We start from the raw sequence: 25,342 nt of genomic DNA, 5'->3' as shown, positions 1-25,342 counted from the left end.
AAATTTGTAATATTGTGTACATTTAAAGGGGGGCAAGAAAAAAAACAATTTAGGCTGAGCAGCAGCAATATATAATATTAAATGCTTTCCAACTTTGAATAGCAGTTCTAATGCAGCACAGCTGAATTAATGATTAACTATGGCTAATCATGTATTTTATGAGACATAAATGAGCTTTACCTTATTTTCTGAGCAATCTATGTATTTTTTAACACTCTCTTCTTTTTTTTTTAATATAAATTAAATTTTCTTATAAAAGTGTTATTTTCTGTTGAGCAGAAATTTTAGCCATGAGGTACAGTTCCAGCTCTCTGGCAGAGACTTAGCATTCAGTGCAGCCTTGGTTATATTTGATTTTTGCTGCTTTTCAGTAGCTGAAGGAAAATGGGACAGTGTTCCCAGTGCTATCTGTGGGTATTGCAAGAAAAGAAGGTACATGAGTTCATGACCAAAAACTATAATCCTGGACCAGCATAAATTTTAAGACTTGATAGGTAAAAATGTCATTGCTAATCTGAAATGTCCTGTTAGAGTCCTCACAGTTTTGCAGAGAGGGTATTTAGCCACCTGTAAGAGGAAATTTAGAGGGGTTGGATATTTGTTGAACACTAATTATCCCTTCTTCATTCTCCTTTCCTAAAGGAGAAGCTCCTGAGATGTGGTGGTGATCTCCTGAATACAGGAACATGTGGGTGGGGATAGTTATACACCTGACTTAGTAAAAAAATAAAATTAAATAAACTTTTCAAACAGTCTCTTAGCACAGTTTAGGAAAATGAAGTTCATTTGCTTAGCATCAATGTTAAAGCTACCACAGTAATTTTAAACTCTATCTGCAAAGGGATTTCCTGTGTTTAAGGACTTTAAATTTAACTTGCCATCTCAAAAAGTAGCTGCATTGTCCTGGCAGAGTAATTTTCGTGCATTTCTAGTGTTGAATTCTGTATTTAGTTTTGTATATCTGATCTATTTGGGAGTCTCTGAATACTTGGAAATATACTTAACATGAATATTGCTATTGGAGTGGAGTATCCTAAATTACAATTCCTTGTTTCTGTTAAGCCTCTCCGTGGTTTGTGAAGGAATGTCAGATGTAGAATGTTATCTATTAAGGTTCATTTGCTCATCAGCCTTGTTAGTTATAGATAGTTATGTTGGCTAAGGAGAAATACAGCCCTCAAAAATTGCTGGTTGGTGACTGCAGGATTGAAGGGAAGTGCCCAGGCAAGTAAAAGATCAAGTGGTAACTCCTCCTTACATTCCTGTTTTCCTTCCCAAATGGGATAAGGGCATCCCTAGAGCCCCAGAGCCTGGGCTGCAGCACAGAGGGATGTTCTCCTCTGCTGTCTGTGATCTGGGCAGTGTCACAGCTCCTGCAGCCTCACTAATAGCAGGATGACAGCTTGTCCTGTGACTCAGGTGGGAGCAAGAAGAGGAAGAAGCTGTGAGGTTTGCTCCTGCTGTGGTTTTTCTGCTCAGAGTAGGGAAAACCAAAGAAGTCCTAAGTGTCCAGAATGAACAAATTCATTCAGAACAGGATGAAAACAGCAGCACTTTAGATCTGGGATTTGCTGCTGCTTAATGAACCCAGTGGGCATTCAGAATCATTTTATCCCTCTTCCCAAAACTGGCTTGGGTGAGCAGAGGTGGATGGGTGGGGAGTTCAGATAAATGGCTTCAATTTTGGTCCCTTCCTGGCTGACAGCATCCCGTGAAGATTTACGAGCTGGTGCAGCGCATGCATGCTTCACTGTGGAGGTTTAAATCATGTCATGTGAACTGGCCTTACCTTTCCAGTGGAAAAAATGGTCCCCAGGTTCAGCACTAAGCAGTGAAATGCATTAATAGCACCACGTGCCTTAGGATAATGGTGCTATTAGCAGGCAGCACAACTCTGTGTACAAGTAATGGGGCTGCATCTCTTTATAATAACATCTGGCACTTCTCTTGCATGCTCATGCAAGGATCTCAAAACATTCCATAAAAAAGGGGCCTGATCCTGTTCTCAGCACAGCTGCACTGCTCAGTGGTTTGTTTTCTGACTCCTCTGCTGCCAGTTGAAGGATGCCCAGGCAGGCCAAGAACCAAGCCCAGTTCTTGGGTGCTGTGGGAGGGTTGTTCAGAGGTGATTTGATGATGATGGTAGAGCAGGATTAGCTTCAGGATGGCATTGGAAGTGAAAATGTAGAAAGGCTGACAGAGGCTGATGACATGGGTACTGGCAACAAGAGAGAACAGCCTTGGTTGAGAGCACAAAATAATAAATAGATAAATAAATAAACAAACAAATAAATAAAAATGTAAAATATTGGTTCTGGGAACTTGAGCCTGAGAGGTACAAATAGTAACATCACCAAACCTGCCAGAGTTCAAGCAACATTTAGACAACATTGTTAGGCACCGGTTAGGGGTCTTAGGGCTGCTCTCTGCAGAACCAGGAGCTGGCCTTGATGATCTTTGTGGGTTTCTTGAAATTCAGGATATTCTGTGATATGCTTACTATTCTATGACACAGTTTTTAGGGAATTTTTTCATCAGTTCTATTATTTAAACAGCTGCATTTTCTGGTAGGCGCTGCAAAATCCATCACTCAATTGTTGTACTTTAAACTCTGGTCTCTGAGCTGTTGCTTGCATGAATCATAGAATCCTCAAACCAGGAAAAAACCACCAGAAACATCAGGTGCATGGTTACAGCCAAGGATGTGCTCAGATCTGAATCTAGAGGACACCCAGAATTTCATGGGGTTTCAAGGTGCTACCTGGAGATCTGTGATTTTTGCTGCAGACTTCATGAAATTTCAGTTCAATTTGGATTTTTCCTGATGTCTGGTCTGTGTCCCACCACCCCCCGAGAATAATTTTTATGATTTTCATTAGAAACTGATTTAAGCTCTTGCCTCACTTTGTGTTTGAAGTGTTTTGCCCTGTATGATTTAATTAGGTCACAAGAAATAAGCAGCAGGCCTCTGCCCCACTGTTGCATTCAGCATCATTAGTGTTTGCAACTTGCTCTGTTATTATCTAAGAAGAGTTGCACAATTATTTTTATTTCAGTATATAATGCAATTTAGCCTACTGAAAAGAGAGGGAGGGCAAAAAAAAGAGCCCCAGCACTGATTGTATATCCCACAGGACTTAATTAGTTCACAGCTTCAAGAATGCACTGGATAATGGGAAGACATGAATTAAATAATAAAAGGGAAAAGAAAAGTTCTAATGCTCACTCAGTACCTGTCCACTTCCACCTTGGCTGCATAATGAGACGTCAGCTCTGGTGACACTGATGAGATGCGCAAAACACCCCAAAAAACACAAGGAGAGGATGCTCATGGGAGGGTTTGACCAGGCTGGGATGGCTCTGAACCCATTATGCTTAGTGAGCCTTCCCATTATTATTCCAGATCGCTGGACCAGACCTAATCATGATGCAAACATGCTGCTGGAGCAGCTCTTCCCTGCTCCCACTCTCCCTCCTCTGCTGGCCCACATGGCTGATGGAATATTTGGCAGAGGGCCGATGATTCCGTGTATTTAGTCAGCCCTAGGGAAGCTGAGCTGGTATCCCAGTGAATTCCCTGCAACCCAGCCCTCAAGGGATCCCTGTTGGTGGGTAGGGGGTTAATAAAAAATAATTTGCCAGATAAAAATGCCATCCTGGATTACGGCTCTGCCTGGGTGTGCTGTGCTGCCTTGAGTTTGTTTTTAACAGGTCTTGAGACTTAAGGGGTGGCTTAGAGTATTGAGGATCTGTGAATTCTTAGCCTGGTGACTGATACAGGGGTAATTGTTTTGTTCACTTCTAATGAAAGAAAAATATAAACCCCCACAATGGCTGTGTCTCAGTTATGTACAGCCACCTCAAATATCCTTCCGTTCAACTTCCACTTAATATAATCAGGACTAGATCTTCAAATCCTTTGTATTCCTCTGCAGGTCTTAGAATCATTCCTTTCCTTCTTTTTTAGCCTTTTTTCCCCTACTTACCATCTCTCTTGGTGCCCAAGTATTTGGAGGTGAAGGAAGCAATGGAATGGTTTCAACTGGTGGAGATATTTGGTGATTTACAAAGGTGGCAAAACCCAGGCAGATTTCAGGGGCCATGGAAGGATCTCTGCAGCCCAGGGCACTCAGGGCATAAAGGATTGTTACTCACAGCAGGACTGATGCAAGGTCACAGATTGGTTTGGGTTGAAAGGGACATTTAAAAATCAATTCATTCCAACCCCCTGCCATGGACAGGGACAGTTCTTGGGCGTGTTCTCCATCTATGAGGGTTACAAGTGATGGGAAGTGACTCTTCTTTTTTCCTCTCATTTTTGAGCTGTCCTCGTGTTGTGTGGATGTCTGATGGGTGAATTTTTGGGGGTGAAGGGCTCATACTTGGCAGTCCATGAGGAAAACCACCACAGCAGGCTGAGGGTAGTTAGGCAGGGCAGGGATCTTAGAGTCACAGAAAGGTTTGGGTTGGAAAGGATCTTAAAAACATCATCTAGTCCCAGTTCCCCATGGACAGAGACATCTTCCACTAAACCAGATTGCTCCAAGCCCCATCCAGCCTGGCCTTGAACGCTGCCAGGAATGGGGAAGGAAAAGAGCAGATTCCAGTTTGATATGGAATTTATTTGGAGTGGGCTAATAAAACAGCTGTTCTGTTTTATTCTCTTCTCCCCTTGAAGAAGAACTGCGATGCAATGGATATTTAATTCCTGTGTATCCATTTAGAGAGTACAAACCCAGAACACTTTATCTTGCCATGGGGATCACAACTTGCTGAGGTTTGGGAATAGTTTCATTGGATTTATTAGCAAGTATCCTGATAGAACCTGACTTTATGTTGTCTCGGGCTGTGAGTAGAGTTCTTGGGTCCTTTGCAACCAGCCAAAAATAGCCATGTCACACAGGATGGGATATCAGAAGTAGGACTAGTTTAAACTCTTTTACAATATTTTGTGTATTTTTTCATAAATATCCACTTTTAACAGCCTAGCAAGCCCACTCTTGCATCTCCAAATTCCCTGTTTTCTTAACTTGATATCTTGGTCACAGTATTATTTTCAGGTGGAGGTGAGTAGTGCAATAAAACCCACCAGACCCTTACAGAAAAGAAGTGGAACAGTGCATTAAAAAAAAAAAAACAAAAAAACCCCCAAAAAAACCAACAATAAAAAACCCAAAAAACTAATAAAAATCAAGCCACAAAACCAGTCTTGGGGTGTGGAGGCTGCTGGAGCAGAGAGGTACCATCTGCAAGGTTGTTAAGTTGTAGGGAACCAAGATGGGCTCCCCAGTAACCACAGGCAATGTGAAGAGATAAATGGTTGACCAGAGCCCGTGTCAGGCAAGGATTGATGCCACTATCAGCCCCAGTGACTTTGCAATGATTTTTTAAAAAATCTCTGATAGACTGTGTTATCTAGTTACTGGCATGAGGGCAATGGCCTGGAGGCAGCAGGGAGGAGGGGGGAGGAAGAAGGAAAGGAGGAGAGAGAGAGAGAAAGGGAAAAAAAAAAGGTCATTCCAGGAGGACAATCTCTGTTGGACTAAATGAGAAAATAAGGGCCTTGCTCTGGAAGGGGAGGTAAATAAATAAATAAATAATAGGAAAAAGGGGCTCCTAGGAAAGGATAAGCAAAATTGCTTCTCTTTGTTTTTTTTTTTGTTTTTTTTTTTTTTTGTTTGTTTGTTTTTTTGTGGTTTTTTTTTTTTTTTTTTTTAATTCTTTCTTAGTTTCTTTTTTTTTTTTTTTTTTATGGGTTCAGCCTTGGGCTGCAATGGGAAATTTAGGAGTTGGGCTTGTGGTGTGGTTTTATTTTCCTTTAACTTTTTGCTTCCCGATTTGAGGTTTAACTGTTTCCTCTCCTGCTGTCAGATGAAAAATGAGATTTCTTTTTTTTTGTCCCCCACATTGTGAAAAGCCTCTTCTTTTTATTTTCAATCCCACCATCTTTCTAATGTCTCTGAGGAGATTACTTCCTGGATGGTAAGTGGCTTTCCAGGGAACACTCTTCTCCCCACCACTCACAGAGCTGCACTGAGAGGTGCATTGGAACCTATCCCCAGGATATCCTAGTGTGGAATTCCATAATGCCCAGGATTGGACACCAGTCTCTGGAATCCCAAGCACCTCAAAGCTTTTTCATATGCATTTAAACAAATCTGTGTGAAATCAGAATTGAACACCTCATAGTTTAATGAGAGCTGTTTTCCTTTTCCTGCTTCCATTTCTCCCTGCTCCCAAGCTTTAATAGAAACAGATTTGGAGTGAAAAGCACGATTTTGGAAGTAGTGCTGCAGGGAACAGAAAGCAAATCTTTCCCTTCCTGTGCAAAAGGAAGGCTCCAATACATGTCAGGAGGGTGTGGGGAATCTCCTGAGTGACTGTGGCCGTGTGTCCTCTCCTCTTGCTCCCAGCTGCTTGCACAGAGTGTTGCTGCCACTTTTCTCTTTAATTATGACAAAAAACTCTAATTGACTCCTTTGGCAATTCAGCATTTTGGAGGGGGAAGGATTGTCTGTGTTTGGAACCATGTCTTGGTCTTGGATTTGGTCTCACAGAATGGTTTGGGTTGGAAAGGTCCTTAAAGATGTAGATCCTTCCACCAGACTGGGTGTCTCAAAGCCCTGTTCAAGCTGGCTTTGTCTCCTTGGGGGAAGGGAGTGGGGATTTTGGATGCCTGGGACTGTGCTTGGGCTCTGGGTGAAACTGGAGGAAGCCTCGTGCTTTCTCCAGCTGCCCATCCTGAATTTAATGGGAAAAGGGATGAGCAACCTAGAAACACGCCTAGCCCAGTCTTGTTCTGCATTGGAGCATGGCTTAACAGACCTCAAGGTCTTGTGTTGTAGTTGAGAAGGAGACAATACAAAGCAACACACTCCATTTTCAGAAGGCTTCAAACTGATTTTATTATAGCATGCATGCTTTTCATACATTCTTACAAAACTCATAAGTTTTCACTTTACTCATTGATCATGAAAGACAAAGTGCTCATTGGAATAGGCAGTTGCAGGTTTCTCTTCTTTATCCTTCTTTCTTTCTTGGTTTCTATGTCAACAACCTTGATAGAAAATTTTCAGGGGTAAACATGGATTCTCTTATCAAACTTCTTTCTGGCTCACAGAAGTCACTGTAAAACCTCTTCCACAGTCTTGTCCCTCATGTGGTGTGATGTGGGATAAAGATGAGGCCTTTCAGGCTTTTGTGTCACTAACAGAGGACTCTGTCACCCTCTGACTGTGCCCTCCCCCCAGTCCCACCCAGAGTGGCACTGTGGCCTGGATGCTCCACACGGTGTTTTCTGTGTACCAGAGCCATTGGCTGACCTACAGCCCTTTCCCAAATATTCCCGGAGTCTGGCTCAGCACCCAACAAGGACTGGGGGAACCTCTACTGAATTTTGGGAGATTTCAGTGGCATAGTCTTGGCCAGAGTGGGATCATTGAATGGGTTCTTGCTGTGGTTGGGCCTTGGATGTAGCTCTAAAGTTCTGAGTCTGGTGCCTGGCCTGTCCTCTGCCCATGAGGGCCAGATCAGGGGTCCCACCCCATCCACAAGAAGTGAGAAGAAGCCTTGGATAAAGTGTGTGGGAAGGGAACACAGTTATTATTTACTTTGAAAAAAAAATCAATCCTGAGAATAACAAAGCCTGAACATTTGATCTTTTAGCAAACCGTTGGTAGTGATGGAGATAAAATCATCTTGCATCATGATTTCTTCTGTGCACAGAGTTTAGAGTGAGGAATAGAGAAAGGACAAATAGTATTTGTTGTTCAGGGATTTTTTAAAAGATTTTTTTTAATGGTTTTGTTACTGTTGGTGCTATCATAACATTTAGCATAGACTAAAATATGAACTAGGTGTACATCTAGAGGAAAAAACAAATATAAAGTAGGGAGATTTCAGTTCAGAGAGCATTTATTAATAACTTAAAAAAATTGCTGTAGCAGGAGGGAAAAACAGAGCTCTTTGCCATGATGAATCTACTAGAGGCTTCCCCCTCTTAACCCTCTCTAAGGAAAGGGTTAATTTGCTGTGGTTGCCAGTAAAAGCAAGCTGTTTGCGTGATGAGCCTCTAATAGCCGGGTGATAGACTGGCTTAACAACTGCTCTCTAAATGCTGGGTACCACCCCCTGATTAGCAGCTCCCTAAGTGGAAGCCCCTCGTGTCCAATCTGTCCTGGTGAATTGCTGCAGAGCAAAGGATTTCATTAAGGGATTGCGAGGGCACCTCCTAAAAATCAGCAAATAATTACGCTGGGGAGGAGAGGAGGGGACTGGGAGCTCTGTGGTCCCCGTGAAGAAAAGCAGACTGCCAGGGCAGGGGAGCATCAGGTGAAGTGGGTGCTATAAACACTTATGCTGGGTCTTCTCAATAAAGCTCAGTTTAGCCCCTGTCTATGACTTAAACAAAATATTCCTGGTCAGCTCCCTGGGTGGTGGAGGGCTGGGAGCTGTTAGCTCATATTCAGTTAAATTTCAAATGTCAGAGCTCGTTAGTGGTGATTTTAGCCAAAGACAGTTTGTGAGGAGCTGGGTAAATTTGAACTTCCTCGAATAAAATTGAGGAAAGAGATTGCTGTTTTGCTTATTGGTTTATTTTCCTGCTTTCACACATCTTCTCTGGGTCTGGGATTCTGATCAAGGGTCAGGCTCAGCTTCACCCCCTCAGGGGTCACTGTGCTCTCTCTTTCACACACACTCTGTTGCTCTTTCATTCTCAAATTCATCTTTATTTGCAGTTTTTCCTCCTTCCTTCACCTGTGTTTGGTGAGTAGAAGATGCATTTTTTGCTTTCAGTGTTGAAGGGAGCTTTTCCCTGAGATCACCAGTAAACCCAGGAAGGCAGCAGATTTAGGTAAGATATTTGGGAGAAATCCTTCTCTGTGAGGGTGAGGAGACCGTGGCACAGGTTCTTAGGGAAGCTTTGGCTACCCCATCCCTGGAAATGTTCAACACCAGATTGAATGGGGCTTGGAGCAACCTAGTCTAGTCAAAGGTGTCCTTTCCTCTGGCAGAGAGTTAGATCTAAATGGTCTTTAAGGCCCTTTCTTGCCCAAACCAGTCTGTGATTGCATGATTCTCTGGAAGGAATTGGTTCAGAAGAAATTGAGCAGTCAGTGTTGTTCTGCAGTGACTTTTTGGGAGCCCTGTGAGTCAGGGCATGGAGCCACTGAGCTAAAAGTGTGGCTTCAAGGCTGAAATGGCCAGACAGTGCTGCAGAAATTGATTTTTTTTCCATGCTGAAAGGACTGTAGATGCTGGACCCAAGCCAGTGCTCAATTTTAGATCTGGAGGAGGGAGTTTCTGGGTTGTCAGGTACATGAGGATTTAAATACAGATACCATGGGTAACAATTCTGGGTGGGTTTCTCCAGATGGTGATAACTAGCATTTCCACTTTTACGTACATCCTCTCTTGTGTGTGTACACTGGGATGGCATCCAACTCCCCAAAACAAAATTCACCCTTGGAATATTACTCAGCACACATCTGCATCCTTTAGCATTTGTATGAATTCAGATACTGGAGTAAGGATGAGCCAGCAGGGATCCTTGGGTGGAAGGACCCTGGGTTTCATATCCTGCCAAATGATTCACAGGCAGACAAGGGTGTGTGTGGGAGGCAGAGAGTGAAGGCCATGGAGTGTATTATTGCAGGGCATCTGTATTCCCAACAAAGATGAGCTGTTACAGCCCTGTTACAGACAGAGGGATGTTTTTACAGCTCAAACAGCAGCAGTTTGTGCTTTCAACTCAAAGGCTGCGCAGTTCAGAGGGCAATGTGTTGGTAGGGAGGTTCTCTCTCATGATAGGCTCTTATCTTGTCTGATTTGAATGAAGTTTGGGCTAAAACCTCCTGAAATGACAAGAGCAGTTACTGTCCCATGACGTGTGTGATGCTCTCTTCAGTGGAGGAGTTCTCATTCAGGCCAACTGGTTCAAAGTGCACTGAATTAACTTCAGCTGCCTTCTGGATTCTGTTGTGAGGCTGTCTGCACCCCTGAAATTGTCTTTCACATGCCACTGTAAGCTCAAACTACTGAAAAAAATTAAAGAGATGGAAGTACTGTTCCATCAAGAATAAGTTCTAATTTTAGCTACAAAAAATAAATGTATTAAAGTGAACATATCTGCTGCAGACATGTTCTCATTTCGAAAACGTTTTGTGGTGGGAATGTTCTCCCCTGTTTGTGCAGCTCCTTGTGCAGTAGGGAGGGGGGCTTTATCTGGATTTATCAGAGTTAAAGAGATACCCCTGACTTCAGGAAAATGGCATGGGTGTTGCCAGTGTTCTAAATGCCACTCAGTGCTCAGATTCCCATTAGTAACTGGCAAATTGAGCTTGGAGTGACAGGGCAAAGGTGGCCTTTGCTGGGGTGTGACATTGTCCTTGCCCCCATAACCTGGTGATACCCTGCTACTTCTGTGACCTTTTCTGTACCAGTCCCATCTTCACCTTTTTACCTTTGTGGCAGCTAAGTGTTTTTGATGATGACAATAAAGATACCACGAAGCACTTTTATTCTTGGTTGCCCCATCTGGGGCTGCGCGTTTGATCCGAAGGGCCGGCGTTCCAGTCAGATTGTGCTATCAGATGGAGCTGGCTCTATTTCCTGCATTACTCTTCCTGGCTGTACCACATTATGCAATTATGTTTGCATTTAAACCTGAGCACTTACCTGTAATGATGCTGTGGCTCAGTACACGATACATTAGGGCAGCAGATAATGCACACAGATAGGCTGAGGGCAGCATGTTGTTGATGTGCTAAAGCTAAGCAGGACACCAAGTTTGAAAGAGGGCTCTGAAAGCTTGCAGCCTGGGGAGGAGCTGCTCCAAAAGCTCACATTGCTGAAATAGCAGCTGTGCAGGGTGAGATTCTTCACCTGAGGGGCAGGTGTGGGGTTATTTCCGTTTCAAAGTCAGACACCAGCACTGTTGGTTGTCACTATAGGACACGAAACAACGCGGCGTGCACACACAGCACTGCTCTCAGGGTGAAGAGAAGGGAAATTTGTTTTCTGACTCTAACATTTATAGTTTTTTAAAAGTGAGAGTGGATTGGAGGGTGAAAGTGCCACCTCTCCAATGATACTGGACAAACTAACAGTTTATCGAATTTCTCTTCTTTTATAAAAGAATGCAAAACAATGAGTTATTTACAGAAAGTGTGTGAGAAAGTTTGCTACAAGAATGTAAACGTCAGAAGGCTTAGAAAATCTTAAAAAATCAGGGCAACAGTTGGTCGCTGCCACAACTTTTGCAGGAGCAGGAAAGCCTTGGTGGCTGCTGAGAGTCCCAAATCTTGCATCCCTGTAGCATTGTGTGAGAGGAAATGATTATTTCGAGATTTAAAGGAAGCTTAGAGGAAGGCTGGAGATGAACTTTTCACAAGGACATGGAGTAATAGGACAAGGGGTAATTGCCTTAAGCTGAAAGTCTTTTAGATTAAATATTGTGAAAAAATTCTTTGCTAAAGGGTGGGGAGGCCCTGGCACAGGTTTCCCAGAGTATCTGTTGCTGCTCAATCCCTGGCAGTGTCCAAGGCCAGGCTGGACAGGGTTTGGAGCAACCTGGGAGGTGGAAGGTGTCCCTGCCCATGGCAAGGGGTGGAACAGGATGAGCTTTAAGGACCCTTCCAATTCAAACCTTTCCAGTTTTATGATGAACCTTTGAGAAGTAACCGTGTCTCTGCTGCTGGCCAAGCCCTTTGCACCTCATTGCACCTGCTGTCATCACTGTGATGCAGTGAATTATAATAATATATAATATAAGATAATTATGAATGCTGCTGCTCTGCATTGGATCCTAGCCTGGGTAGATGGTCATGCCCAGTAATAATCAATGGCCCTGACTCTTGGGCTGACGAGATGTGGATGCAGTTAAGGCAGAATCTACATTTGTCCTTGGATTTTGTGGTTTTGCTGTCTGGTTGCTGTATTTTCTGCATAGGACAGACCAAGCTGTAGCCTAAACACAGCTCTCTTCCAAACACTTTTCAGTCTATGCCTGGTAAATCACTCTGAACCCCCTGTAAGCAAACCAATGGAGATGGTTTGTGTATAAACTCACCTGTATTCCCAATACTTCCATGGGAGCTGTGGGAAACTCCAAGGCTGGACCCCACGCCAGTGCTCTGACCTTCACAGCTGACTCTAAAACACAAGGAGTTCCACCTCAAATTGAGGAAGAGCTTCTTTACACTGAGGGTATCAGAGCACTGGAACAGCTGCTCAGGGAGGGTGTGGAGTTCCCTCTCTGGAGACATCCCAAACCCACCTGGAGGTGTTCCTGTGTCACCTGCTCTATGCAAGGGGTAGGACTAGATGATCTCCAGAGGTCTCTTCCATCCCAAACATCTCTGTTATTCTGTTTATCTTCCTGCCTGATCCAAAAAAAGCCATCATCAGCTCTCCCTGGCACTGTTGGGTGGATGAGCCTCACTCCTCCCACCCCATTTACTGCAGCACCCATTCAGGAATCCTGCTTGCTGACACATAAGGACATAATTTGGTTACTTTTCCTGCAGGTGGTGGGCAAATTGTTGAGCTAATCTTTGCATTTGCAATATTTGCTCTGAGATTAGTAAGTGTAACTCAAGCTCATTCAATTGGGAGACAATATTTGCACAGTGCAAAGGCTGGCACAGTGACCAGGCTTGGTTATCCTGCTTGTGTAAACAACTTGGTGCAGTAATTTTCTCCTTACCATTAAATTGCTGTTTTTAATTCATCTCAGAAGTCTCCACAGTTTGAGAAATGGCTGGTTTAGAGAGATGTGTAAATTATATGTGCCCTTTAACAGTGCTCTGGAAAGGAAAACCCAGTCCTATTGTACCTAAACTGGAAGGTTGCACTAAATTCTTCTATGTGTTTACACTGAGGATTTTCAGCAAGTTGGGCTTAAAACTCTGCACTAGCATAGTTTCCACTATAGTAAATAATCAGTCTCTGATAACTATGCTGTAAATGAACATTGTAAAGAGTCTTGTGAATTAACAAGGAGATACAAGAAAATACACATTCTGTGAAACAAGGCTCTTCATGTGCTCCACAAAAGTTCCTCTGCTTTCCAGGGTGTTTTCTTTAATATCTGAAATTGACATTTCTGATTTTAGGCTCACACTCCCACCATGACCCTGAGAGACCTAAGAACAGCACTTTGTTTTCATGTGTGGTAAAGAGACAGGGACCTTCCCAGAGTTCTCATGATTTGTTTAATTATGGAGTGGAGTTTAATAATAGAGTTAATAGTGGTCATATCCCTGCATTATTTGGTATTTTACATTGAATTTGGTTGAGTTTCATTGCATGTGTGTACAAAGATGGCTCATCTATACCTGGGATATGCCCCCTAACAACAGTGATGATGTCTTTTCAGGATCCTCTCCATAAAAGCACCATTAGATTTAACTAATCCTCTGTGCCCTTAATTAAATACTTCTGGAGCAAGGAGCCTTACCTTCTGTGCTTCAAAATTGCAGTGATTACTCCCCTGCTGAATAAACCTTTTTTTTTTTTTTTAGTGGCATTGCTGGTTTTGTTTGGGATTTTTTTTTTTTTTTTAACAGGAATTAAGCTGTTTCTCATGCCATTGTCCAGTTGCAAACTGGCTTGAGACTGACTTGTGCCATGGCCTCTGACCTCCAAAACTGCCCACTCATTTTTTTTCCTGAGCTAATCAGCTCGATGAACTATTTACAGTTGGCTTTTGGGTCTTCTCACTGCTTCTGCGGCTGCCCCTGTCTGAGTAATTAATGATGCTGTGGCTTGTTTATGGTCTTGAGTTACTAATGCTCTTGGCTGCAAATGCATTTTTACCTCTGGGACGTGCCAGTTTCCTGGTTCTAGTCCCACCTCACCAGCCCAGGTCAATTTTTTGTGTGTAAACAGATTTATCCTCTAATAGTTTGGGAGAGACTAGAGTCATTCATCAGTCCCATAGAGAACATGCCCAGCCAGATTTTTCCCTTCTTGTGCCTGTGCAACTCAGCAGAAGTCAGAGAGATTTCTGCAGGACAGCTAAAATTAAAAGAAATGAGAAAAAGGGAAAAATAATCCTTTCTTTTTAACTCAGGGTACAAGCAGTCTCAGTTAAAAAGAAAGAAATTGGAAAGTGCATCACAAATCCAGCCATGAGCCCAGCCCTGATCCTTGCTGTATCAATGCTTTGGGAGTAATTAAAGAGGGACCTGGTGGGATAATCCCACCTGCATTTTAAAGCTGGAGTGGTGGGTAAAGTGAAGTTACACAGCAGCAGATGATGCAGACAGTGATAAAAATATCAGCTTGTGGCTTTGGAAATGGTTTATTGGGTTGTGTTCCAGGCTTGCCTCTCCCAGGCAGTCATGTCAAGAATGCCAATTCATAAGGGAAAACTGAGGTTTCTCTGTTTTAGCCTCTCCATGCAGGTATATTCAGAAGCACTCTGCTCATTTCCATGCTTGGTTTATTCATAGCTACAGTTCCTTCCAGGCTTCTTGGGAATAATATTGTCTTTTGGCATAAATGATTAATTTTTTCACAGCATATAGTTCTCTAGATATTTTGCTTTCTCTGTTTTTTCTTTTTTTTTTTCCTTTGGTTTTTGTTTGTTTTTATTAATTTGTTTTTTGAATGTGTCTAAGGCTATGTCCTTAGTGATTCATGATTTGAGCACAACAATTTCTGCCACTTTTGGAAACATTTATTTCAGAAACCAGAAGAAGAAGGTCCCATTATCTCTCTCCCTTTGTTGCCCAGTTTGGTTACCAGTGTCTGCTAAGGTTATCCATGGATGGGATTTTTGGGGTGTCCTTAGCAGGGCCAGGAGTTGGACTCAATGATCCTTGTGGGACCCTTCCAACTCTGGATATTCCATGATCCTATGAAATGAAAGTGATAAAGGTGAATGTGGTGCTTTCACAGGGAAGATGGAAGTAGACTTTCCATTTCAAACTTTTCCAGGGGTTCTCCTTTCTCTCTTACTTTCTTCTCCCTCACATCCAGCTTAAAAATGTCTCAATGGCAAACTTGGAACACTGTAGTGATGTGCACATCGATAAAAGTCCCTTATGGTGCTGCTGAGCACATTTTAGGATCCACTAGACTCCTTTGGCATTCTGATTTCCTAAGAACTCAGTCCACGTAACTTAAAGATTTGAAGGCAGCTTCTCTGGAATTGCTGGATGGATGTGCAAGAGAAACACTACATAATAATGGTAATTCTTAATCTCTGGCTTGTCTCTCTTTTTTTTTTTTTTTTTTTTTTTTTTTTTTTTTTTTTTTTTTTTTTTTTGTGAAAATTCGCTTTTGGAATGTGCAGGGCGGGTTTTACCTAAAGAAGTGTTCCCAGTGTGCTGGTTTGCATGCAGCTCTTTCCTGGCTGGTGTTTGCACCTGTAATGATCATTAGGTGGTACCTTCTGTCCTGAGACTTCTTGGAGAAGCCTTGGGAAATTTAGCCTTAAAAATCATATAATAATTTACATTGGAATAGAATAAATTACATTGGGAAAGGTCTCCAAAATCATTGGGTCCAACCATTCCCCCTGCACTGCCAGGGCCACCACCATGCTGTGTCCCCAAGTGCCACATCTATGTGTTTTCTGAACAAAAATTCTGAACTTCCAGAAATTATGGTCCTACCACTTCCCTGATCAGCCTGTTCCTTGACCATCTTCAGTCTGGCCATTTATTGATTTCATAGCACAAACACTTAAATTCTACTAATTTTTTGGAAGTCAAAATCCATATATTTGTCCATAAAATGAGTACAGAGAATATTTTTTTTAGCTTTATACTTGTTTTTGCACAGTATAAGATATTTTCTTATTATTATATATATATTCTTATACATATATTCTAATATATATCTAATATATATATATTCTTATTTCTCCCTTTGGGATGGCCCCATTCCATTTTTCCCACAAAACTGTGTATATGCCTTCATTCTCTTAGAGAGCAAAATTTTTATACACTACAGAGAATGAAAAGATGATTGCAAAAATCCTCTGGTTTTGGTTTCTATAGAAAAAACACTTTCTTTTACACTGAGTGGTGAAGTGCAGGCAGGAGGCTGTTCTTAAAGAACAGGATGAACGAGAATTCTGAAATTGTCTTGGGGATGCTGTTATACAGAGGAAGACCTCCCCATGCCAATTGAAATTCCACAGCTTTACAGTTGTGGTGAGTATTTTCCAGTTAATTTGGCAAAGGGTTAGAGGTGTGACAGGCAGGAGAGGCAGGGAATGATGCCAAGAGACAGGTTCAGCTTCTTTGGGCACTGGGCAGCATTTTGCTTGTTAATTCTACTGACTGTAGCAAATAACTTGCATTTGCATCCCTTTCAAGTGTGTGTAGGAGGGAGGAGCCTGCACCAATTTGTCTGGTTTAATTATAGATGTTCTACCCACCTTCCTAATTGCTCCTTCATTAAGAAGTAGCTTGTTTCTTTTTTTCCCTAGGAGCTAAAGATAATCAACTTTTGTTTGTTTCTGTAAATATTTTTTTTCTGCCCTTGAGGAGATAATTATTTCTATTGTTGCATGAAGATGGTGGCCAATACAGGAGGAATAATTAGAGCAGATGGCTGAAAATACTTCCCTTGTAAAAGACATCCAGTATAAAAAAATACCTCCCCTTTCTCTTTTGTCTCCTCCAAATATACGTTTTTCTTTCCTTCAGGTGGATGGGAGTTGGGTGAGGGGGTGTAAATCTTTTCCTGATTTATTAAACTGAGGAGCTGTTAAGAGTTCACAGCCTGGAAAGTGAGCTCCCCTGCATCCATCACTGAAATTAAAGTGTTTTCAAATGTGGTGTGGAGTCCTGGGCGTGTGGCGTGGGGAAATGCACGCTGCACTCCATCACTGGGAATGTTAACCTTGTCTCTCTGTGCTGGCTGAGGACAGGAACACTTGCTCTCTGTACTTGCTGGTTAAATGGCAATCTGTCAGCACCAGGCTGCTCTCCTGGGTGTCAATCTCTGATGTGTGGGCAGCATTCCAAACTTTTGTTCATTTGTGGATGCGCTCACTCGGACAGGAGAACTTCCTCCTGCTAAAGATTGCAGGGACAATAGTGTGCTTTCTGTGCCATCAGCTGGGGCTGGGGAAAAGGATAAAACTGCCTGCTGGGGCTGGACATGGTGGGAAAACCCTCCTGCTTTCAGGATTCTCCCTCTGGCATGCCCCAGGTGGAACCCACAGCCTGGAATCATGGAATGCGACATCAAAGAACATTCTTTCAAAACCCCTGCCATGGGCAGGGACACTTTCCACTGTCTCTGATTGCTCCAAGCCCTGTCTAGCCTGGCCTTGGACACTTCCAGGGATGGGACAGCCACAGTTCCTCTGGATAACCTGTGCCAGGGCCTCACAGAATTTCTCCTTAAAATCTAGGGAAGAAGGGAGACTAGTGAGCACAGTAGGAAGCAGGGTCTGTGTTTAGGTAAATCACTGCTTTTTGGTTTTGTTTTAAAATTTATTTTCTGATGAGAGGATGAAAGCTCTTATCTTTGTGCCTGTAATTGTTATTGTAGTCTTTTTTTGGGAGTCTACTCTAAACAAACCCCACTTAACTAAAAAAGTTATAAAGTCATCCCAAAGTATGATCAAATGATCTATTCTGTATCTAAACAGGACTTTCTCAACCCTTTAAAAGCCCAAACCTTGCATTTTTATATCCTTCCTATTTGTGAATTTTTTACCAACCTGGGTGAGAATTTAAGTTTTTCACTGTTATTTGTTCAGTTGTTGCAGTCACTGCTGCTGTTTCCGAGCCCTGGCAGTCACAAGCTGACAAACTGATCCTGAGATGCATCCCCAAAGGCTGACAGAACGGCAACCCCAGCCTGGCTGACAACAGCAGCAGCTAAAAACATAAAATGGAAAGAAATCTGCCTGGAAAATGAAAAAAGAAGGTGCAATAGGCAGGAAAGGGGGTTAAGGTGCTGAATTGCAAAGAGATTGTGTGTATTTTATTGTATGCTACAAAAATGTAATTTTACTTTTATATAATTCATTAGTTATTTTGAAGATATGATTGGGAAGGGAAAATTGACCTGTGTTATAACAAGCTATGGGCCGGGTACACAAGGTTTGGGCTGGATATGAGTTGTGCATAGAATCCCAGAATATTCTGACTTGGAAAGGACCAGCAGAGGTCATTGAGTACAACCCCTGGCCCTCACAGGACACCCCAAAAATCCCATCATGTGCCTGAGAGGTTTCTCCCAATGCTTCTGAGCTCCATCCAGCTTGGTGCTCTGATCTGAGGGACCGGTTCCAGTGCCCAAATTACCTCTGGGTAAAACTTTCCGTAGAAAATAAAATTTCCTGTGTGCATGACACATTTCAAATGGATGTCAGAGCTGGAAAGCACTTGCAGGACTCTATTAATTGAATTTTCAGGTCAGATCCCTTCCCAGCTCCTTCTGCTCTTTGGTGCCCCAGGAAGAACAACTGGGGTTTCTTAGGGATTCCCAATTCTGGTGGTGATTTCCCACCCACAGGAGGTTTCTGTCCATATTTTGCAGGTTTGGCTCCCTGCTGGGTTAATGCCATCTGCTGTGCTGGATTCAAAATGTGAAATGTTGCCAGAGTGCGTTTCCTATGGGTGTGTGATGTGAGGGCACATCCTCCAACAGTTGGGGGGATGATTTTACCTGTTCAGTTCAGGTTATAATTATTTATTTAACTCATTACATAGTATAAAGCATACAGCCAGAAGAGACTCATGCCCCAATTTATCCACTGATTGTCACAAGCCCTGCAGGACTGCAGCATCTTTGTTGTCTTGCTTCTCCTGTTAAACCCCGTTGAAATTGGCCACGTTCAGATGTGAGCTCTGACAGCGACACAGATGGCTGCAGAGATGTCGTGGTCTCATAAGCTCTGTTCCCTCCAAATCATCCTTCCAGCTCTGGTGCGCACTGAAGCCAGAGTGTGGAGCTGCCACCCCACTGCAGCAGCTGCTGCCAGCCAGCTCCAGCTTCACAGCTCAGGGTTTGCTTTATGCCAGCTCCTCTTTCTCCCATCCTGGTTTTTCCAGCTCCCTGCCATTTTTCCTGAAGCTGGGAAAAGCACAGGAGGGAAATGCCCAGCACCAGTGGCTGACACACAGCTTTCCCTGGCTCTGCAGGTTCCTTCTGGTTCATTCACCAAGCCCACGTGGGGTGGGCACTCAGCCACAGCCCTGGCACCTGCAGCTGCTGCTGCTCTTCAGGCTGGCTGAGAAGTATTTCAATTAAACACCAGAGGTCAAATACAGGGTGTCAGGCAGGGGAAAAAATAGAAAAAGAAAGAGTTTTGCTTGTCTGAAAAAAAAAAAAATAGTGAGAGGGATGTTGTGACTCTGTCACCAGCCCTGCTCAATGAGAGATGTGCAATTAATTTGTGTATTAGTTGATATTATTTTACCATGGGCTGCTTAAGTGGAGCTGGAGATAAACACCACCACCCTTCTGTAAAGGATTTTAAGAATTCTGTTGCAGCTGGAGATTGCACTGTGCTTTTCTCCCAGAAATCAGGGAGGATAATCACATGGGATTATTCACAAAGTTGAGGAAAAGGTACTGGTGGTTCAGGGCAGGTGTCTGTTTCACTAAACTTGTATTAGACCACACCCTCTTCTCTCAAAGATCTTAAGGAGGTGCTCTTTCATCTTAGGGAAGGGTGCAGGACTGCAAGAGAAAAGTTAACAAACAAAATTGTTTGATGTCTTTCCTCAATCCCTACAGAGTTGCCTTCCCTCTAACCCCACTCTGTGCTCTGGTAATTTAAAGTGTGTTCCTTAAATAAACCTACTTTTCTCCTCCTAAAACAGATTCTTTGGATTTATTCTCTCTGTGGTAATGCAAGGATAGTACAAGTGATTATAAACAGCTCCTGGTCTTGTGTTATTTAGCTAATGTTCATCTGTTTAATTTTATTCATAAAGAAGAAAAAGTGATTTTACAATATTTTAAAAATATTGATTTTGCAAGTGAGAAATCACTTGAAAGACACTCAGGGGCACATGACCGCGGCCTAAGCCAGGCATTTTCTCACTGGAAACTTTTAGGTATGGACTGGGTGGAAAAATAGAGAATTTTATGACCTTGATTAACCCATTTTCTCCCTCTATGAGGATGGAGAGGCCCTGGGACAGGTTGCAAAGAGAAGCTGTGGTTGTCTCACTCCTGGAAGTGTCCAAGGCCAGGTTAGATGGGGCTTGGAGCAACCTGGGATAGTGAAAGGTGTCCCTGTCCATGACAGGGAGGGTGGAACAAGGTGATCTTTTAAGTCCTTTCCAACCCAAACTATTCTGTGATTCCACTGTCGGGCATGAACAGTGAGATTTTTGTGCCAGATGGTGTTGGGAGAACTGAACAGATATTGAGTCCTCTAAGAGGAGACAGCAGGAACTGAGTAAGCTCAAACACTGATGTTAGGTAGAGAGAAGGTTAGATGAAGAGCAAGAGTGTCTTCTAGTTAGAAATCCATAGTTGCCATCTTAAAAGAAAACAAAAGTCCAAATGTTCAGAAGAGGAGTTTATTCTTAACTCTTGCAGGGCTTCTATCAGCAGCTGACTAGGTGCTAGCAAGTGGTGCTAGCAAGAAGGTCTGGCACACTCCTTGCAGCCTTGCTTGCCCATGAGAGTTAGTTGGAAGGTTCTGAGTGATTTCAGAGGGTCAGAGTGATGTCAAAGTGACTTAAAGGCACTCAGGAAACCTTCTCAACCAAACATTCCTGTGGATCTCACCATTTCCCAGCTGCCTCCTCCAGTGTTATGCTGATAGCATTGGCAGCATTTGTACCACAAAAGAATTTATGGAATTTGTAATTTTATGCTACAACTGTCTTGATAAGCAGTGTACACACCTTTCTAAGAACTGTCCCCTCCTCTGAGATAAAAACAAGTTTAATTAGCTGGTTTTCAGTGGATCTGTTTTATATTTTATGCAATCTGTTTCACAGCATTGTCAATGAAGAGTAATTCACAGCCTCTCTGGAAAGATAATGGGTAAAGGCATCTATCCTTTCAGCTGGAAATTTGTCCTAAATCTCTGAACTATATCAACTATTGAAAATTTAACTTGTCCTACTACTCTTAGCAACTATGCAATAATTTTACTTTGGTAATGATGAAGTGGTTCACTCCCTCTGACACCAGAGTTTTAACTGCCAAGAATTTTTTACTGCCTTGTGTGTTAATGCAGTCCCAGGCTTCACTCTGAGCTGAATCAATTCCCTTTGTAGAGAAATCATAGAATGGATTGTAGGAAATCCCAGCATCCAGCCAGGGTGGATATCAACCAGTTGTATCATTTAGCCTGGGAACCATCACTCATTCCCTGGTGAAAATAATTAAAATAGTCTATAATCGTTTAAATAATTAGAGTGGTTTTGGTTAAAAAGACCTTAAAGCTCATCTGAAGGTCCATGGGCAGGGACACCTTCCACTGGGCCAGGTTGCTCAGGGACAGCACTATGGGAAATATTCTATAAAACATCAGGCACATGAAACTAAACCTGAAAACAGCGCAGTAAAAGAGAATAACGATCATAACACCCCCATTATTGATTCACCTCCACTGCAGCTCCCGAGCAAAAGCTTTAATGCACTCGATGGGCTCCATTTGAAAATGGAGTAACTCTGCTTTGCTTTTGTCTTGAGGTTATTCTTTCCACTGCTGTTTTGGTTATTCTTTCCACTGCTGTTCTGTTGCACAGCCCACTGAGGACCACAAATATTTCCATGTCTGGTTTCCCCCCCACCACTGCCTCAGATGAGTTGAGGATGTTCTTGTTGTTCCACATATGAGACCAAATAATATGTTTTGGATACCTATGTCCACACTTGTGCACAGATGTCCAGGCAAAAAAATTCACACCTTCCTCCAGAAATTCACCATCAGGGCCCTAAACAACCTGGTCTAGTGGGAGGTGTCACTGCCCATGGCAGGGGGACTGGAAGGAAATGACCTTTCAGGTCTTTCCAACCCAAACAATTCTGTGATTCTGTAAAACCTTCACTGCAAAGGACATGTCTGAAGTATAGACATGAGGAGAAACCTTTAAATTTAGGAATCACTTTACCATGGCACATCATGAGTCAGTCTGTTAGCAGTTTTCAAGTTATTCAGGGCTTTATTTGGAACTGCTGTGCTTACCCTCAAAGCAGAGGCAATAATAATGCCAGATAAGCAGAGAAAGCTAAAAAGGTACTTGAGAGGAGGAATGTCTGTCCAAATGAGGATGAGTGGCAGGAGAGCCTTTAGGAAAAAAAAAAAACCAAACCAAAAAACAACCTGTAAAGCAAAATACTGCCCATCCAGGAGGATGTTTTAATTCCAAGCTCTTCAGGCTATTTTATGGCATTGCCAGGAAACAACAGTGCAGTTCTGCTTCTCGGGAGGCAGAGAGAGACACACACCAAGAAACCTGTGGAGGGTCCTGGTGCAAATCCCTCATTCCCCAGATTAGAACGAGACAAGGGGCGACCCCCAAATTGTGACAAGCATTCCTGAAGGTCAAGCACCTCTCCAGTGCCAACATCCATCTATTCCTTTGCCTTTTACAGGGTCCCTCTGGAAGTCATCTTGTACAAACCGCTGGATGCGGCTTTGGAATCTCCTCCGCTGCTCTCTGAGCAAACCCGCTTCTTGAAAGATGGCAAGGGGCGAGCTTTGAAACTTCTCTGGATGTTTCTCTTTGCAGCTTGCCCTGCAGTTGTGTGGCCGGTGGGAGGAGGACTCCAGCTGGCCTGCTGGCCACCAGCCGCGAGATGGCGATAATGTCACGATAGAAGGCGGCCGGACCCTGCTCCTGGGGACCAGCACCAGTGTCCTCAACCTGCTGCAGCTCAAAGGTCGGCATGAGGGGGGTTCGGTGCTCTTCTTCCTCCAGGGATGGGGTTTTTCATGGCTCTGGTCTCTCCTTTCATTCCCCAGCTCCAGCATTAGAGGAGATGATTGTGCAGGCTGAGCCTGCTCTCGGTAGATGGGGGCAGTGATGGGGGACAGGGCAAGAATTAAAATATTCTGCGTGCAGAAGGAATTGTTTATGCTGCTTGAGGCCTAATGACAATATAAATAAGCAAAAAAGCCTTTTTTCCCCTTTTTTCTTTACCCAGGATACCAAAATTGCTGCTGTCCTGAGCAGTGTTCAGTGATAATGGCACTGCTGATAACAAAAATCTACTCTGTTCTGTTTGGCATCTTTGAGGCAGGTGTGTCACAAACATCTTCACAAAATTATTGACATTATAGAATCATAGGTAAAAACAAGCAAATGCAGTAAATAATCCCAAATCCTAGAGCCCAGCTGGTGGGCAGAATGTAAATAACTGAGCACAGTTTTGATGGGAAACCCTGGATTTGCTGGGTTTATTTACCTGTACCTAGACTCAGAATAAAAATGAGACAGGCATATCTCTGTGTGGGTGTCAAAGTAAGAATTTAAAGGACTTGTAATTCCATGTCAGAAATCTTCCCCCCTGAAAGTTAGATCCTGGTTGTGGAAACTGCTGTACACATGCTGGTATTATGGGAATGAGTTGTGCTGGTGAAATTGCTGGCACAAATTTAAGCCTCTGCTGAAAGAGAGATTAAAAAATGAAAGCAGGAGTTTTTACATGTTTAAAGACCAGGATTATTGCTGGTAAAATTGCTTTTTTACTAAAATGATACCAAAGGTACTAGTTTTTCATTGGGATCATGGTGAAAGTCATGCATTTGACAATTATATTTTAAATTTGAATGATAATTTGAAAAAAGTTTGCAAGTTTATCCCTATCATGAGAACATTTTCAAAACTCATTGAACTTGCTCAGGCCAGGCTCAGAGATTTTCAAAAATTGCTGCATCAGACATCACTCCCATTTAAAAGCAAAATTAAAAATCAGCTGAGATTTTAAGATTAAAAAAAAGGTGAAACACTTTGGTACAATCCTTTCCCCCAGTGAAAATTCTAAATCTGTGATTCAATATTATTCTTAACCTCATTGTGATTATACCATACTTTAAATGAGACAGGTCAGAACACCAGATTTCTTTTGGCTGCAAATCTGGAGGAAGATTTTGGGGCTCAGTCACAGACTTTTTGAAGAATTGGGGAAAAATATTGGAGAAGAAACTCTCTGAGCTTTGTACCTATTCAAAGGCTCATTTGATCTATGAGTCAGCCCTCATGAAGCTACTGGAGGTCTGATTGAATTTAATGAAGTCTGGAGTAGTATCTTTATGGCTCTGGCTCATCTGACATTCAAATCATTCCTCTTCTTTATCGTGTTTTCCAAGAAGCCTGGTTTATAAAGTCAATTCAGTTAGAAAAGCAGCATTAGAATATTCTAGATGTCATTATTTTCTCCACTGTTACATGCCAAACAGAGGGATAAAACATTTTAGAATTATAACCTGCAGGAATTTTTTGTCTGAGCTTTGTGAAGTTGCCTGTTGCATCCACTGCCACCACAGGTTTTCTGGCTGTGTAGCCTTGGTTAGATTTGGAATCAAGACATGCTGAGATCTATTCTGAAATGAGGCTGAGATTTATCTTTCCTTATCTTCCCTTTTTTTAAAACTGTCCAGCTCAGGGGAGTTTTTTATGCTCCTGTATTGATAGAAACACACATCAACAAAGACCTGTTCATCTTAGGAATTATAGACACCCATCTCAAACTGAACCACAGGTGATCCCTCAGAGCACAACTACCAACCCCATGAGCACATCAAATAATTAAGCACTTCCCCCAGGTGCCAGATGGGCATGGCAGTACACCCCTAACCCCTAAGGTAGGTGTCGATATGTGCTTTGATTGAAACATCCCATTCCTGTTTTACCTGGAGAGCTTTTCTTAGCTGGAGCTGGAGAATGGGATTAAATTGTAGCTCTGCTCCCTTTGGCTTTCATGACTCAGCATCAGGCTGGCTGTGCACTCTTAAGCTGAAAATACAAGGTTTTGTGGATGGAAAAATGATGTAACACTACTGAATACACTGCTGCTACACTGCCCATTTTCTGGGGTTACGTCCAGCAAACCCAACACATGTTTACATGCCCATTTCTTGAAATTCTCCTTTCTTTAAGACACCATGAGGATTTTGCATACTGGCCCTGTGTTGTCCCATTTTGATGATTTCAACATTGCAGGAATTACTTAAAGAGTGTTAGAACAAGAATTTCATGTGCAGCCTTAAACTGACCCTTCTTTGGCCACATTAACATATAGCCCCAAACATATAGAGGTTCTGGGAATGACCAGACTGTCTGGGCAGAAGATCTGGAGGTCAAAACAATAGAAAAATAGGATTAGGCTGCTGGGTTCTGCTCACTGCCACAAGAGCTCAGCAGTTTCTCCCTCCTCCTCAACAAGCAGAGCA

At 42.7% G+C, this 25,342-nt stretch overlaps 1 protein-coding gene across 1 annotated transcript in view; it reads left to right on the top strand.

The window, feature by feature from the left end:
• PKHD1 (PKHD1 ciliary IPT domain containing fibrocystin/polyductin) overlaps positions 1 to 25,342 on the top strand; it is a 240,386-nt gene that overhangs the window by 57,787 nt on the left and 157,257 nt on the right. The window contains exon 36 of the mRNA XM_059469299.1: positions 22,680 to 22,830. Coding sequence (XP_059325282.1) covers positions 22,680 to 22,830 — 151 coding nt within the window. The remainder of the gene's footprint in view (positions 1 to 22,679; positions 22,831 to 25,342) is intronic.

This window comes from Ammospiza nelsoni, chromosome 3 (assembly GCF_027579445.1).
Source record: "Ammospiza nelsoni isolate bAmmNel1 chromosome 3, bAmmNel1.pri, whole genome shotgun sequence".
Classification (NCBI taxonomy): Eukaryota; Metazoa; Chordata; class Aves; order Passeriformes; family Passerellidae; genus Ammospiza; species Ammospiza nelsoni.
This window is presented reverse-complemented; position numbering and strand designations above follow the sequence as displayed.